This window comes from Cyprinus carpio, chromosome B5 (genome assembly GCF_018340385.1).
Source record: "Cyprinus carpio isolate SPL01 chromosome B5, ASM1834038v1, whole genome shotgun sequence".
NCBI classification, from domain to species: domain Eukaryota; kingdom Metazoa; phylum Chordata; class Actinopteri; order Cypriniformes; family Cyprinidae; genus Cyprinus; species Cyprinus carpio.
Genome location: NC_056601.1, coordinates 25,570,983 through 25,589,676, shown reverse-complemented (window position 1 = coordinate 25,589,676; position 18,694 = coordinate 25,570,983). Strand labels below are relative to the sequence as shown.

General features: G+C 36.5%; 1 protein-coding gene across 1 annotated transcript in view; it reads left to right on the top strand.

The window, feature by feature from the left end:
* The window catches only part of LOC109051646 (stress-induced-phosphoprotein 1-like), a 266,017-nt gene that overhangs the window by 227,965 nt on the left and 19,358 nt on the right, over positions 1–18,694 (top strand). Inside the window, exons 3-4 of the mRNA XM_042725073.1 lie at positions 1,508–1,649; positions 10,186–10,327. Coding sequence (XP_042581007.1) covers positions 1,508–1,649; positions 10,186–10,327 — 284 coding nt within the window. The remainder of the gene's footprint in view (positions 1–1,507; positions 1,650–10,185; positions 10,328–18,694) is intronic.

Sequence of the window (18,694 nt, the reverse complement as noted above, 5' to 3'; positions counted from 1 at the left end):
AGTTAGTTCATTTTAATGACGCATTTGTAAATGAAGATCAGCGCAGACAAAGGCTGCAGACAGCACTCCTTGTTTGTTATCTTTATTTTATAAATGCACAAAGTTTTGTTATGTCTGTATACAAAAAAGTAGACCCTTTACAGATTCAGTTGATGTATTGCTCTTATCTGTACGATCAAAACTAAAAGTGTAATTTAAGTTCTTTTCGGGGTTATCAGGACAAAATGCCTCAAAACGCGTATACGCGTTAACCGACTCCAGAGGGTTAAAGTTTTTAATGCTGGTGTTGTAGCTTTATGAAATGATCCGCAGCGCAGACGCTCTCTATTTTTATAAAAGCTCCCGAACAAAAATCATTATTATATTTTGATGACATGCTACGCGGAGCTAAACCTTTTGAGACGAGACTTATGACAGATAAAATGTTACTAAATAAATACACAATTGTGATAGAGAATAAGAAGCTGACGTCTGATTTCTCCAAGTGGTTGCATTAACCATGTTTATTATGGTAACGTTAATGTTTAGCGTGCATAATCTTTTGCATCGCTTATAAATACTTCTGCCTTTTATGGTGATTTATAATCCACATCGGATCGCGTTATTTCAAACACTCACTGCTGACTGAAAGTGAGTTTTGAGCTCCGCTTATTTTTAAAAGTTTTTAATGCTGGTGTTTATAGCTGTTATCTTTCTGAAATGAACGGCGCTGACGCGCTCCAGACGCGAAGAAACTCAGCCTTTGTTCATAACCACTCCTCTAGCCCCAGCTGGCCCACTTTGGCCCAAGGTTTTCATCGGGCCAAAAAACCCTGGCCGTTGGCCCCGAGGAAGCCCAGACGAGGCACGATCAAGCCCCGGAAGTGACACTGGAAACACTGCTAGTGATATTAGACTTTAGCCATTAGATGTTTATAAGAAACTGAAAAAAGCACAAATGTCAGGGCATGACAAAACTTCTCCAGGCCCCAAAAATACCCTTAGACCTCAGAGGGTTAAAATAAAGAGTTTTCATGTTTTGGGCAGCTTGGGCAGAATATACCTGTGTAATGTAAGTTATGCATTCAGGAAGACAGCACATCTCAAACACATTAAACAGTGCGAGTAAGTTAGCATAGTGTCTCTGTCAGCGGCACGCAGCCTTTCTGTCAGAGCATAATATGATGGGCCAAGCCACTTAAACTAATATGCAAAACGAAACTATAAACTATGTCTTACCATATTATAGTTTTTAAAGGCTTTAATGTGAAGCTTGTCACGTTTAGAACAAATTGGATTATGCACTTTCTCCGCAGCAGCTCAGTCTGTGTCCTTCGCCATATTTTTAGATGCGCTCCTATAAAACTACTGTATATCGAAATAAATGGTATTGCCTCATCGAATCAGTTATAAAGAAAATATTGATATCGTACAAACTCGATATACTGCCCAGCCCTATTCTGCTGCCATTTCTACTTTAGTTCTATTCCAATAAAATCTTTAAAATATGTCTTCATCTTTTTTTTAAGGCTACTCAAGAAAAGCAGCTGCTTTGGAGTTTCTTGGGCGACTAGAGGATGCCAAAGCAACCTATCAGGAGGGGATACGCCAAGAGCCGTCCAATCAGCAACTCAAGGAGGGACTTCAGAACATTGAAGCACGCTTAGCAGGTAAGCAATGTTTCCTCCTTTTAGCCATAATTTTGGAAGAAGGTTTTTTTTTTTTTTTTTTTTAGGCTAACCCTGAGTATAAGTTTATCACAGATCATTCTCTGTCAAACGATCAGTGCTATTTTTCAGTTCCTCTCTATGGATGCGCAGCACACATGTATTTGAATTACTTTAAACTTTAGTGTAATGGCGCACACCTCGCTGTCGCTTTCTCACACACACGCAAAGAGGCCACGAGAGAGTCTTACATAACATGCAGAATTGATACGCTGTATGTAAACAATATTCTTTGTTGTATTTTTCTCTCACAATAACGGAGTTCCTTTGGAATTCTTCAGCTTTTAATAACTGTCGGGTTGTCTGGTAGTGGGCGGAACTAATGCACAATCGGCAGTCTCATTGGCTAGCACTGACCTATTATCGTCCCTGTTTTGATTTCAGCAAATTAGGGATGGGCGATATCTTATCGTTTGCGATATACCGGTAAAAATTCTCCCCACGATAAAAATTAGTCTTCCCACGATAATAACGATAAAGTAGTTGATGACATATTTCTGTGTGCGACTGTGTGGAGTGATGTGAAGGAATGCGGACGTGAAATTGAGCAGCTCCTTCTTCAATCTGGAACAGGTTTGGATAACACTGTACAGTGCGACAAAAATCGGTCTGAGCCTTGAGTAAATGTACTACAGTAGCACGTGTGCAAATACAGTTTTACATGTGTATGAGTCGGTTTACAAACCTGTTGTCCAACAAAGATATTACTCATTGACATGCTTTTTCGAGTAAATGTACTACAGTACTGCTTTAAAACAGTTGCATTTGTGACCATAAATATTCATTTTCAAGTGACGTTTTTGCTGAGGTCGCCACTGGCGACTACTCGCCGAAAGCTCCTCAGGATTTAACCACTAAAAAAGTTTTCTCAGGCGGATGATTTGCTTCATTCTAGCAGCACCCCGTCTGTGATGAAACGAACTCAGGCCGAAGGTTAATACACGCAACTACACCGAGTGCAGGGCTCCAAACTGCGACTATAAATATTAATTTGCGAGTGACGTTTTTGCTGAGGTCGCCACTGGCGACTACCCGCCGAAAGCTCCTCAGGATTTAACCGCTAAAAAGGTTTTCTCAGGTGGATGATTTGTTATGTTCACTTATTAAATTGAGACGATGCGCATCAAAGTTTTAGTGGAAAAAGAGTTTCAGACAGTCCTCTTCTCTGCCGCACATCAGTGCTGACGCACACAGTCTGATAAACGCAGCTCTGCTGTGCAGCGAGAGAGAAATGACGGAGACATAAGAAGGGAAAGTGCAGAAAATACAGCGTCTATTTCGTGCACAACTTGAACAAACTAGAACAGGTAAAGCTGTCAGCTGTGTGGATATTGGCAATATCGTTAACAATTCTCGTTTATAATAATTACTAATATGGCTTCTTCTAAACAAGATCTTGGTCTGTGTTCTTTTAATGCGTGAACTTCATTATTTGAAGTGCAACTGCCGTCCAGTAATCGCAAAAAGCTCTGTGCTTTTGTAACTTTTTAATAAAAAGTACCAGCTTTAAAATTATTCAGAATTCATAACGAAATTCAAACAATACAGTTTTGGCGCTCCTTAATGGGGCAGGCACGGTCGCTTTAGCGCCTCAGTTCAAGGGCAAGTGAACCCATTTAATCTTTCTCTTTACTAATATAGTACATAATGAACATGAATTAACATTAAAAGGTAGGCTATTTTATAAGAGAGCCTACAGTACAACTTACTGAAATGTCTCATGTAGGAGGAGCCCAAGCTACACTTAGTGGCCAAGTGATGCTTATGCTCCATGATACTGGTACAGATTCTGTGTAATGAACAATTCTTTGTGACTGTAGATTTCAAGCTGGAAAAGGACATTTAGTTCCCACTTTAAGTGAACCTTAGTTCCCAGGTCATCTACAAGATGGATTGAAATGCTGATAAAGTCAAGAAAAGATGAGACATAAACACATGACAGTATGATTGAAATGTTGAAATGTAAATAAATAAATAATCGTAAAATAAATAAAACATGTTTATTCTGTGGCACCTAAAAAAATTATTTGGCTCCTAAGTTTTTTTCTTATAGGAGCCAATGGCTCCTTACTCAATTTTTTTTTTGTTTGGAGCCCTGATATTAACTTCATAACAGGTTTCAAATAACTTATTTTTGAGATCAGATGTGGTTTCGTGTCACAGAATAAGGCAGAAATCATACTATTTTATAGCATTATATACAGTAGGTAGACAACCAAAATGGGTAATACCGCCGCGGCGTTAACTGCAAATCAGTCGCGTGTTAAACAGTCATTATATTTATAAATATATAAATATATATATATAATATATATATGAAAACATTTTAATCCATATATATATATATATATATATATATATATATATATATATATATATATATATAAAGCTAAACTCCATAAGGTAAAATAGGCTTTGGATTTCACACGCGTTTCAGTATTGACGAAAAAAAAAAAATCATAATTAGCAAAAATATGCCAAAGTGGCCCGCTGCTCGCGCCACATGGCTCGGTGAACGACTGCTGTTTCCAACGAATGTGTGCGCGTGAGGCACCAGCGCGATCAAAGTCACAATTATTGGTCACAATTATTATATATATATGGATTAAAATGTTTTCATTTCGGTTCATTCTTGGTTAAAAAATAATAATAATAATCTTCAGGTTCCATTTGCAGAGCGAAATGAGAACGGTCCAGCATTTACAAATAATTCTTATTAACTCTGTTATTATTCTTGATTTTTCAAACTGCTAACACTTTGCATTTTTGAATTATGCCTTTACTGTGTGACCAATAATTGTGACTTTGATCGCGCTGGTGCCTCACGCGCACACATTCGTTGGAAACAGCAGTCGTTCACCGAGCCATGTGGCGCGAGCAGCGGGCCACTTTGGCATATTTTTGCTAATTATGATTTTTTTTTTTTCGTCAATACTGAAACGCGTGTGAAATCCAAAGCCTATTTTACCTTATGAATAAGAGTTTAGCTTCAAATGGGCAACATGTTTGGATTTGTCCCGAATGAGAGAGATATGCCCAACCTTATGTATCGCTTTAAATTATTTTTAATTATTATTTTTGTTGTTGTTTATAAGCTTATATTATTATATAGCCTGCTGCAATTATATTTATCCATTAGAATTATATATTTGTAATTCTTGTTCCGTTCTGATAATTTTTTTTTTTTTTACATTTAAAGGATTTGTTGTAAAGTGAAGGGACCTAAAAATATCCTGTTGGTACATTAGCCTATAGCATTATTAGGCCTGCCGTTATTATTTCTGAATGTAATAAAATGCAACTCTCACAAATGTAATTTATTTTTTAGCGTGTTTTCTTGTATGATTTTATCCAGCTTTATTTTTCCATTGCATCTAAAAATGACTTTGTGCATCACATTCACTTCGTGGACAAACAAATATAACTTCAGATCCGCCTCTGGCGTTGCTCAGCTGTGGACGATTTCAAAATGTTTGATATAAAGGTTGCTGTCACATTTTATACAGGAATTGTTCATTTAAAAAAAAATAAAAATCAAATTATATTGTTAGTTTTATGCTAACATGCACTCAAGTCTTCGGATACTATATAAGATACAAGTTCATTTAGGCTAGCATGCACTGTGACATTTTACCGTTTCAACTTATAAACTCCTTGAGATTTTAAAGTCAGTTTAATAGTATTGAAATTCAAGTTGAATCTAGAAAAAAAATTTTTTTAATTAAATTATTTCTATGAATTAATAAGTTAGCATGACTTTTTCATCATAGCATTTTTTTACGAGCTGTATTCGTTTTCTGAAACCAGGCACCCACTTTTTTCTTTTTTAAATCTATGAATTGCTCGCATATATCCTACAACCTACAAATAAGGGCTAATAGAGGTTCTTTCTTTAATTATATATTTATAATGTTTATTCTTGAAGAAAAGAAGTATTTATTCTATAATAAAATAAGGGACGATCCAAATATTTGTAATGTACAATAATATAGGCCTATATCTGCCTGCAGTTAAAAAGTTATATTTGTTTTGATTCATCCATTTATATAGGCTACAATTAGCCTATTCTAAAAATAAAAATAAATTATGTTATGAAAAAAATGTCATCGGTCTGAATAAATTTTACCATTATAGAATTGGGGTAGTAATTTAGGAGGTGAAAATACAGTGAAATTGCAAATGGCATGGGATTTTAAAGCATGACAACTGAAGTTCTATGAAACATTTGATGCATTTTTTTAAACAATGGCACTTAAAGTTTTCAACTAAAATATTACTATTTCAACCATATAGCCTGTGAATAAATAAATAAAATGCATACTTTTCAGTGAAAGAACACTGAGAGTGTAGGTTGCTTCTGGTGTTTGGATTTGTACTTCAATATAATGAGCTCCAAGTAAAAGAATAGCCTACTCTAGGTTTTTTTCTTTTTTCTTTTTTTTAACTCTCTATTTAACAGCATTAACTTACAATGAAATACGTCTTCCTTCAGGCAGACTGAATGTTTTCCTGCCTTGCCAAATGTTGGGTCAGTTTGTGCGAGTCCCGCGAGCTGTGAAGCGGGAGCATCTTACGGAGGATTTCGCTTGGTCTTAAAGCCTTCCTCAAACGCCTACGTTCACAAATAACAATGATTTTAGCAAAAATAATGATTAATTATTAATTGATAATTTGTTATTATTTTGGTCTAGTGAAAATAATAATATGGGCTGCGGGAAAATAATGAATAAAAAGAGTAGTGCAGGCATGTTTCAACCCAGTAACATGAGAACACACCGTTCCTCACAGCCAAAAAACAGACCGAGTTCAGCTCAGCTGGAGGGGGTTGGGGTAGTTCTGTATAGCTTGTGGGGGTTGAGATAAAGGTGTGAATTTCTTGGTCTTTCATATGTACAGTCTTATGAGGGTATCAAACTTGCAGAACAGGTTTTTGGACCACATTTAAAGAAAGGTTTTGATCCACTTCAAATTTTGACTACTGTATAGAGCAATAAAGTTTATTAGTTATCATAACTTAATTTCAGAGGAAGTTGCCTTAACTTAAAACAAACAAACAAACAAACAAAAACTATTGCATTAAGGCTGGGCGATAGGCCTATGGCCTAAAAAAATCCCCTATTTTTTTTCACAAAAAAAATCCGATTTACAATTTAAATCGATTTTTTTTTTTTTTTGCCTCCCTACTTAAAATCAATATTCAAATGACAAAGAAATTGTTCAAAACAAGTTTTAATATAACAATGTTATTTTTTAATACTAGCCCATCATGCATCTAACCATCCACTCGGCGTTAAGAGCTGTTCAGATTAAAACTGGCAACTCCGCAGTGAGTCAGTATCATGGACGGAGGACAGACCAAGTGTAGGCCTAAATCAATTTTCTAGTCTATATTTTCATCTCGTTATGCCGCTGGTTTAGGTTATGTATTTATTTTTATTTCTTATATCAATTATTTGTAAATATAGCAGACACTGTCTTACTGTGTCTACACCGGACGGCCTTGTTCATATAGGACGAAACATCTCTCTCACTCGGCAGTACAGTAGGCCTATGTGAGCGGAGTGGAGCAGCAACAATTTCCCTCCGCGCTCCGATCATTTAATAATCACTCTGCTCCGCGTTCATTGATACCAGAAACACTGCTCCGCCTTCACTCCGTGGCTAAAGTTGAAATGTTATGTTCATAATAGGTTATAAAAATAAAATAAATAAATAAATTAAATTACAGGAGAGTTTCAAAGGGGATTAGGCTATTGTGTGCAAACTTTTTGTCCTATCAAACGCCAAACTAATAAAATTGTCAGCATTAAAAGGTATAATTGCTGCTTTCTGCTGTGCAAATTTTGTTTGATGAAAATAACAGTTTACATTTTCGTCAGTTATTTTATCTACAGATCGATGCATTTGTTACAGATTTCTGCTCATTCAAAATCAGATACAGATGAAGTAGCCTACTGTAAGATTACATTTGTTTGAATGCATTATTGCGACAGCGATTACGTGTGAATGTGCTGTATCTGTTTAAATCATGCTTTAACCCGAAAATAATCAGTAAAAGAAGACAAACTCCTTGAGAACTAGCCTGTAACGCTCGACTATTGCCGTCATTATAGTCTTCTGATTGGAGAGATTGTGTATCATGCTATAGCTAAATATGTTTATCATGTGAATTATTGCTAAATATGCAGTTATATTATGGGCTGTTGGCATGAATTGTATTCGTGATGGAGCGGTGCTGGAGCGAGTGAAAACCATGACGCTCCCGACTTTTAAAAAATCCGCTCCTCGCCCCAGTCAGAATCACTCTGCTCCGCTCATACTCTGCTCGGCAGCGTGTCTCAAACGCGCGGAGAGGGTTGAGCCCAACCATTCTCAAAACATAAAATATTTATTTTATTTCAATTTTCGTTTTGTGTTTCAGAGGAAAAATCAGTGTTAAGGCATCTCTCCATTACAGACCGTTCTGAAAGAAGAATTTATGCAAACGCGTATAAAATGCTTTAAAAACTTGAGGGTATTTAATAGGTCTGCTTCCCATGTAAGATTTTTCTAGTTATAGTCTCTCATTTGTCATTATTACTAATCACAGGTTTATAATAAATTTACAACTATAATCCAGCCTTAATATATTCCGCGCTCAATAGCATGCATTAAGTTTGTCACAAAGCACAGGCAGAGGTAGCCTAATAATTATGAAAAAGGAGACATTTTAATTATTTATTAATAAACAAATGTTTTCTTGTCGGCTGCAAGATGAAATTCACAGTGCTGACTCTCTCCATATGGACGCGCCTTTAAAGAGAAATACAACCTTCACAGATTACATAATGCTTTCATTTTGAATTGATTCGTTTAAAAGACATTTCAAGCTTTCTGTAGATATATTTCTCATGTATGTGAGACGCCAAAATTTTCAGTTATTTCATTATTAGGAAAAAAATCATGTGATCGAGAGGGCACCTCCCTGTCATGCATGCGCATTAATAACTTTTGCACAAACACTTGAATATGAATAATAATTCACATTTTGCATATGTATTACAAAGTAAATAATATTTTTACATGCAATTATGCAAAATAAAACCAAACAAGATTTGCAATTAAGATAAAATATGTAGACAAATAAGAATAAATGCTGCACGTGCACTCAGCATCATGCGCAGAGCAAATCTTGCACTGATATTTTACGGAATATTATACAAACCTGCATTTAAATGCGGCTGCAATTTATTTATTTATTTATTTTATTTATTTATTTTTACTTTAAATTATATTAAAGCAAGTAAAGACTCCATTTAAAATCACTGAAGTTGTCAATTAATGAAGCTCTTTTTTTTTTTTTTTTTTTACATCGTGTGCACTTTGTTGATAAGTGAGGATGTTTTATTTATACATACATTCTTTAGAGTTTCAATAATTTGGTTAAATCGTGCAGGTTTCATTTATTCGTTTCTTGTTTTAATTAGGCCTAAATAATGTGAGCGAAATTATACAGTGCCTCACGTTTTACTAAAATTAAGAAAATAATTTATAAAACACGCAAGCCTAGCTCACAATAGGCTACCACTTTTAACCCTCTGGAGTCGATTAACGCGTATACGCATTTTGGGGTATTTTCTCCTGATAACCCCGAAAAGAACTTAAATTAAACTTTCAGTTTTGATCGTACAGATAAGAGCAATACATCAATCGATACACTGGATACCTCTGTCCATATTAGTGATTTCCTGGAGCATTACTTCTACTATGCATATGTGGAGTTTCTGCGCGAGGGCGTCCTCCGGCTTCCAGTATGAAATAAATGGTCGGGTGTACTGCTCACAACACCCTATTTTGGGTAAAACTAGGAAAGATAATACTTTTCTCTAAAAAAAACAGGATTCCCTTAATTATCGTCATTGAAATCGTTATCGCAGTAAATATCAGAAATTATCGTGATACATTTTTAAGCCCATATCACCCATCCATACAGCAAATCAATTCAAGTGAACGCAGATAAAATGATTAATATTCATGAACCCAGCTGGTCATTAATGCTTAGTGCATTTTATATTGTTATTAGAAGAATTCATAGTAGTATTGTTATCTTATCAGTATTATTTTTAATTTTTTTTTTTTTTTTATTATTATTATAGAAACACTAAATGACAAACAATATCACCACCACCAGTCCTAAGATCAGTTAAAAATTTTTCAAAGTCAGTATACTGCAGTATTTCCTCTCTCAATCAGTAGAAAATATGGTTAATACCATGCATGGAAGAAAAGAAAAGAAAAAAAAAAACACACACACACACATACCATGAAACCGGCATAATTTTGCTAAATACTGTGATATAAATTTTTGGTCATACCGCCCAGCACTACTTGTACCTTTTTCTTAAAATTAAAAGATTCTTTGTAGTGTCAGTGGAGGAACATAGTGCGAAACTGAAAGATTTAATGTGATAACTGATGATTTCATGTTTTTTTTTTTCAGAGCGAAAGATGATGAACCCATTTTCCATTCCCAACTTGCATGAAAAGCTGGAGGGTGACCCTCGAACCAGAGCACTCCTGTCTGACCCTAGCTACAGGGAGCTGCTGGAGCAGCTCAGGAACAAGCCCTCAGAGCTTGGCACGTAAGTGTTCTGTATGCCTTCTGCCTTTCAATTTCTATTTGTGTCTTTCTTTGCATAATGTACAGTTGGCTTGTCATTATCACATAATAATCCACAACACTATGCAAAGGTCTCCTTGTATAGTGGTTTGCTGATATTTGGCATTTCTTAGTGGTGTCAACCAATAACTATCTGACTTTTGACAGCGCTGAGAATGCAGCTCATCCAGAGTGTTGGGTCTTGCGTCTCTCAACTTTCTCTTCACAATATCCCACAGATTCTTTATGGGGTTCAGGTCAGGAGAGTTGGCAGGCCAATTGAGCACAGTAATACCATGGTCAGTAAACCATTTACCAGTGGTTTTGGCACTGTGAGGAGGTGCCAGGTCGTGCTGAAAAACGAAATCTTCATCTCCATAAAGCTTTTCAGCAGATGGAAGCATGAAGTGCTCCAAAATCTCCTGATAGCTTGCTGCATTGACCCTGACCTTGATAAAACACAGTGGACCAACACCAGCAGCTGACATGGCACCCCAGACCATCACTGACTGTGGGTACTTGACACTGGACTTCAGGCTTTTTGGCATTTCCTTCTCCCCAGTCTTCCTCCAGACTCTGGCACCTTGATTTCTGAATGAAATGCAAAATTTGCTTTCATCCGAAAAAAGTACTTTGGACCACTGAGCAACAGTCCAGTGCTGCTTCTCTGTAGCCCAGGTCAGGAGCTTCTGCCGCTGTTTCTGGTTCAAAAGCACACGCCTGTGCACGGTGGCTCTGGATGTTTCTACTCCAGACTCAGTCCACTGCTTCCGCAGGTCCCCCAAGGTCTGGAATCGGTCCTTCTCCACAGTCTTCCTCAGGGTCCGGTCACCTCTTCTCGTTGTGCAGCATTTTTTGCCACACTTTTTCCTTCCCACAGACTTCCCACTGAGTTGCCTTGATACAGCACTCTGGGAACAGCCTATTCGTTCAGAAATTTCTTTCTGTGTCTTACCCTCTCGCTTGAGGGTGTCAATGATGGCCTTCTGGACAGCAGTCAGGTCGGCAGTCTTACTCATGATTGCGGTTTTGAGTAATGAACCAGGCTGGGAGTTTTTAAAAGCCTCAGGAATCTTCTGCAGGTGTTTAGAGTTAATTAGTTGATTCAGATGATTAGGTTAATAGCTCGTTTAGAGAACCTTTTCATGATATGCTAATTTTTTGGAGATAGGAATTTTGGGTTTTCATGAGCTGTATGCCAAAATCATCAGTATTAAAACAATAAAAGACCTGAAATATTTCAGTTGGTGTGCAATGAATCTAAAATATATGAAAGTTTAATTTTATCATTACATTATGGAAAATAATGAACTTTTATCACAATATGGTAATTTTTTGAGAAGGACCTGTATAATATGTAGGGATGGACCAATACCACATTTTCAGAATGAGCCCAATACCATTACTTATTTTTGGTACTTGCTGATACAGAGTACCAATACCTGTATTTTCATGGCACTTTTTCAAAAATTTTTTTTTTAAATACGGGGTACAGAAACTAAATGAATATAAATAATGTTAGTTCGCTTAGTTCATTTAGCAAATACATATTTCCTTCAGTTATTTTTACACTTAAATGTATTAAGCTTTTGTCACTTTAACTGTTCATTTTATTGCTGTCATATTTCATCTTTAATTTTAAAAGAACATCAGAGCTGCTCCATTGCAACGGCTCAGCACTGTAATCACAAAACATATTTTATTTAAAAAATGCAGGAAGGTTATGCATAAATCTAATAACAGTGATGAACATTTTCTGAAATAAGTCATCAGGGCTTAAAGTTCTCCGGCACCATGTCAGATCTCTGGTGTGCGGCATTAGGCTGCCGGAAAATTTTTTTTTTGCTATATTGAAGCCTGTTCATTATCAAAATAAATTACATTTAAATAAACAAATAAAAAGTTACACTGCTCCGTTGTACAAAATTTGTTGCATTCAGCGTGACCGCACCTCACTGTGCTGATATAGCCGATGTAAAGAATGATGTTTTATGTCGATGAAAGTACAAACAATATATAATAATTAATATTTTAGCATCCAGATACGTCGAGAATATGGAAACATTTGGTCTTTCAAACCAAAGCATAAATACACGTAAAAAACGTATCCTTGTGGTGCGGCTGACACAGAAGAGCGTATGCTGCCTGCATCCTGGTCAGATTTGGCAAAATGGCGCTACGCTGATTTGTAGACACAAAGAGGAGAGGAATTGTTGAATAAAGTCATTATTTTTGTTTTCTTTGTGTAGAAAAAGTATTCTCGTCGCTTCATAACGTTGCGGTTGAATCACTGATGGCAGATTCTGATTATACTTTTCATACTTTCCTGGACCTTGACAGTGTTACTTACTAAGCAGTCTATTGGACAGTCTCAAGCCTACCGGTTTTCATCCAAAATATCTTAAAAAAAATTTCCAAAGATGAACGAAGCTTTTACGGGTTTGGAACAACATGGGGGAAGTGAATAATGACACAATTTTCAGTGTTTCCCACAGGATTTTGTGAGACTTGTGGCGGCAGATGACGTCACGTTAATTAGCATATTTATGACGTCATGACGTCAGGTTTGGATTCAACACCTCGGATCTGTTCTACTCTCTGAACTTTCACATACTGTATACAATTGAATGCCCAAAAAAGCCGTTCACATTTTTTCTGTTGTCATAAAACAAATATAAATACATTTTAATTTTATTAATATCCAGGAGTCACTCTCACTTTACTCCATAAATCCTGATTTATAAGAGCGACATCGTCTGATAAAATCCACATACCTCTAACTGTTACACTAAAGAGTGACTATATGTGGTAGGTTTGGCTATATTACTAATTTTTTTTTTTATTTATTATTTTTTTTTTTTTGCCTCATGCAGCACATTGTCTGCGTCTGAGTAACAAACTGTGCACATTAAGAGATTAACTATGTTCATGTTTATAAGCCCAGACAGTCAGTACGCGACAGGTGCTTGGGAATGCCGTTTTATGCTCATTTACTGACGAGTCTGCTGTGGTACCGCCAGCTGAACGCGCTGCTTCTCTCCCGCTCACTGCACAGAACAGATGCCGAGAGAGACGATGCCTTGCGCTCGCGAGGCAGCAATGTTGAAATCTTCCAACTGAACCGAGCCATAGCTAAGGTTTATCTAAAAAAAGTCACTAGGTTTGTCAGTATGTACCTTTTATTGAAAAAAGCTGCTAAAAGGGTCTGAAAGTTGCAAAATATAGTGGTAAAGTCACGCTCGTGTGTGTGAGACACGGGAGCTGATGACGGGGAGAGGTGGTTATTTGTGGCGGTCAACGTGGATATTGTGGCTGGCCGCCACAAATAAATCAATGTATGGGAAACCCGGATTTTCATTTTGGGATGGAGTATCCTTTTAAGTAATTTGTGCAATGTTTTACTTGCTTTTGACATATCCGACCAAACTATAAACCTTCCTGTGATGTCTGTGAGAAAGGGATGTTTGCTCGACAAGTTCACGCATCTTTGCCGCCACATGCTCAAACCACTCAGCATGCCTTGCTTTTCAGCTCATGCACATCAGCTATACAGAATGTTTAACATTATATTAATTTCATGTACGTCATAAAAATCCTGAATCTCTAATAACTCCATTCTGCTGTCTGTTGTTTTGTTGTCAGCAGTGTTGGGTGTAACGCGTTACTGTAACTAAATTACTTATCCACTGAAAAAGTAAAGTAAGTGATTACCGCTCATTTTTAGGTAATTTAATTAGTTACTTACAAAGTATTTGCGTTACATAGAGTAAATCATTTCAACAGTTCTAAAATCAATATTGAATTTGAAATCTAAATGTACCGTCTAAAGAAAATTGAATGGAGTGTCTTTAACCCTCTGCACGCCACTTTCAGTTTTTCCTGATTTACAGAGAAACCTTAAATACTCGGATACAGATAAGACTAAAATCAATCGAATCTAAAAAGGGCCTACTTTTATTTGTGTACACTGACGATAACAACAAAACATTGGTGCAATTTCTGCCATCTATTTCTCCATGAGCAACTTTCTACACGTCACAAACTCAGTGAATATTTGGCACAGAGACATGAGAAATATGTCTATAGACATATATAGACACTGCTTTATCAATTACCAAAGAAGAATGACAAAATTATTCAGCGAAATAAGATTTTCTTGTCAAAGTGATACAATTGTTTAAAAGGTTTAAGGCTATTTTTGATCAACGTGTAAGTATACTGAACCAAAACGTTTAAAGACAAGTAATTTTCTGAGAATTAAAAGTGTTATATAGCCTACTTAATTATACTCCGACTTAATGCTGGCAGCAGTGGAACCACTTGGGAGAGAACTGCCAGGTGACTTATTTCTTAGCATAAAAGAGGACAATGATACAAGAGAAATACCAAATTATTGTTTTAAGTGTGAAAATATAGCAGAAGTAGCACAGACATTCAAAAACAATGGACTTCTGATAAGGCTCCTGAAGTAATCAGGTCTTCACTTTAAGTTCTCATTTATTGACGGGTGAATTTTTGCTAGGAAAAGAGCAGGAGAAATTACGTGCAAGTGTCTCAGAGCCAGCAAAAGCCATGAAAAGAGTGACACTTTATCTCACAGAGTATGACACAACCTGCAGAAGTTACATGCATGGTTGTTGTCACCATTAGAATTACCTACTGTAGCCAAAGCAAATTCAGCTCATTTAACCTCTTCCAAGGCCCATATTTACAAAATAGAGACTTCTGGGAATCCATACTCTGGTCTCAAGAGACCAAGTCAATAATTTTGGATCCAAAAGCATCCAAAATGTTCTGGTGTTGCTAGAGGAGGAGTAGAGTGAGAAGTGCTTGGTACCCACAGTGACGTTCAGTGGTAGTAAAGCATTTATATATGGATGAATGAGTGCTTAAGGTGTGAGAGAGTTGTGCTTTATCAATGCTGGCATGAATTCACACACTACTGTGTGATGTAATACAAAAACTTGTAACAGAAGATGCTACTCTCCCCTCATTCCCTGCATTATTGGGCACTTTTTAGCATGATAATGAATATATTCATTCTCCCAAGGTGAAAATCCTTCAGTGGACATGTGTTTCACTTAATCTTAATGCTCTTGAGCATCTGTGGGTGATTCTGTAGAGAGGAGCTGAGCAAAACTCCCCATTAAAGATCAGAGCATTTAAGGAGGTCGTCCAGGAGTTAAACAGGATAGATGTTAAAATTTGTCATGCCAAGAAGGGTTAGAGCAGTGTACTTTAAGTTCTGGAGGACATACGAAGTACTAGAATATTATACATTTTCTGAATTAAATATCGGGTGTACTCATTTCTGCAATCCTTCATTTAAACAAAATTGGCTTATTTACTTATTTTAAAGAAAATATTGGCATTTGTTGTTTTAATTGTTTGTTTCAATTTTGCCATCTTTCCATTAATTATATTAGTGATCATTAAGAGAATACAGCTTTTATATTTATTCAGAGGAAGTGTACTCATTTACGCTTTGCACTGTTAAAATTCAGTTTTATCAGGATAAATTACATTTTAAAATGTATTCAAATAGATAATGTTTATTAAAGTGCAATAATATTGCACAATGCACAAAATGTATTTCAGCCTTCTAGTTAAGTCAAGATGATGTTAAAAAAATCATAGTTAATGTTGCCTGGTTGAAACAGGGTTCCCGTGGATCCTTAAAGTCTTACATTTAATTGTATCAAATCTAAGGACATAAAAAGTATTAAACTGTACAAGAAAGCCTCAATTATGATGTCAAGAAGTCTTAAATTTTGGGACGGAAAAAAAACAGAATTTTGAAATAGCTTAATGTGATGGTTAAACTTCAAAAAGATATGATTTCATTAAATAAACAGGAGTGCTGCATATTTCAAAGTCTCGTGCTGTGCTGCTTAGTTGTACTGCAATTACCAGGGAAACAATTATGTTTCAGCCATTCTGAAAGCGTCACCTGCTGGCAGAGAATGAATGTACAATACTAATAAGCCTGTTGTTTTTGTTCAGACAAAGTCACTTTAAAGAAAAGTCTGTTCACTCCATGGTCATATTTGCAATGCCTCTGGGCAGCTCATCCAAAACCAACTCCTATCTAAATGAATTGGGGAATCCTGCAATCTCAAAAACTGCCCTGTGAAGTCAAAATTAAATTACATTTCAAATCAGCAACAAAATCTGAAATAAACTGTCCCATGAATGTTGTTTATAGTGCTCAAATAGCGTTAAAAAGTTTTTTTTTTTTTCAGGCTAGACCAGCCAATATGTATGTGCAGTTATAACGCAAATATGACTGTCCATGCACATTGGCTGGTCTAGCCTCAGGTTTTTGTGGGAACTGGAGCTTCTAACGGCCACTGCAATGACACAATCACTTTACCAATCAGCGATTGGCTCTTTCATCTAGAAGGTGGGACTATTTCACCATATTGCACATTGCAGTTTCTCCCATTCATAAATATCGCAGTGAACTGTCTTTGTATTTCTATAGTCTTCGGTTCAGACCAATGCGAAAATCGACCCATGTTTTTACCCTGCAAACACATAGAGCTGTAAATGTGAACTGGTGGATTGATAAGAAGGTAATGCATTATAAAAATCTAAACAGAAAAATTTATGTTCTTTAATAATATAATAATTTATTGCTGACAATTGTTTAAATTTAATATAATTAATTATTTTATAGCCTGTAATGTTGAGTGTATCATTTTAAAGGGCTCATCGGATGCCCATTTTCCACAAGTTGATATGATTATTTAGGGTCTTAATGAAAAGTCTATAACATACTTTAAAATTTCTTAATGGTAGTGTAAAACAACACCCTTTTTACCTTGTCAAAATCAGCTCTGCAGACATCAACCCATTCTGTTGCATGTTGCTTTAAATGCTAATGAGCTCTGCTCACCCCGCCCCTCTCTTCTGTAGGGCGACCAGCCATGCTTGGAGAGACTGTTTACTTTAGCCGCATTTAGCCACGAAACTTGCTAACTAACATGTTATTAGGAAAGGTGATTGCAAATTATTCATTAAAAAACCCTTCTATTCACTTCTGCTGTAAGTGAAGCTGGATCACGAATGATTCGCGCGAACATGGATGCATTTATGGCATTTACGGCACGGTTTGCGCTTCCACTGCAGTTTAGTATCGCTTTAGAGTGTGGGGGGGGGATTATTCACATGTCGTTTATAGTTGTGTTGCCTCTACTGCCACGACTCCTAAAAAACTTTTTCATTCTGTGTTGTCCCCATCAAGCTCTTGCTGGATACACTCCTCTGCTATCAATGAGAGGATCGTCTGTACTTCTGCAACAGACAACAAAACTTTTTGGTTGTTTAAAAAAAGGTGTGCTTGTTCAAAATGGTTGCGTTCGATCCTTCCCTGGCTGTGCTGATTTAAATGTTTGTGTTGCAAGTTCAGTGATGCAGGTAGTGACGATTCTCTCCAGCCAATCTGTGATCAGCAGTTTACACGTCATGATTTGGTAATGGTACAGTTCACTTGGAACCTCAACCAAGGTGGTACTGAAAAAAAAAAACCAGGTGCCAGGTACTGTACCCAGTGGAAAACGAAAAAAAGTGGATAGTAAAGAGCCAGGTGCCAGGTACTGTACCCAGTGGAAAACCCCCAAGAGTTAATTTTACAGAGAAACTTAGTCCACTGAAGTTTCAGCGGTTTAGATGTCGGGAGTAAATGACTACTATGTTCATTATTACATCCAACAACAAATCAATCGCTATGGAGATATTCTTGTCTACTCCTGTTCCGGTGTCGAAACAATGGCAGTTGGACTGTTACAGCTTACTCAGGGCTGGTTTTAGGCAAGACAGCTGTGTCAATAAACAGTGGTTGGAGGGGCCTTTGTCCATGTGACATCACACAGACAAGAAGCTGAGAATGGCCTGATTTGAAAAAGGGGATAATATTTTTAGGGTTTAAATAAAAACCACTGGGTGGATTTTTATCATTATAGGGTAGATGTGTACACACACTGCCAACACACATTTGTTCAAACAACATGTAAAAGTGAACTTGGTATACGATGACCCCTTTAAAAAAAAAACTTGTATCTTAACTGTAAATCAAGTTTTTACGGTTTAATGTTACTAAAGACATTGTCATACCCTTTTCATATGGTATTAATTTTATTTGTGCAAGTCTTAAAAGGTCTTTAAGTCTTGAATTTGAGCTTAAAAATCCTGCAGAGACCCCGTGAAATGGAAGGTCATATAGAATACTGCAAAATCTATGCAATATCCTACGTGGTGTCATTGTGTACTGCAAATTTTGGCAAATAAATTAGTTTATCTGATGTTAAGAGTGTATAGTGTATATATAGAGGGTTTATATAAATTGTCA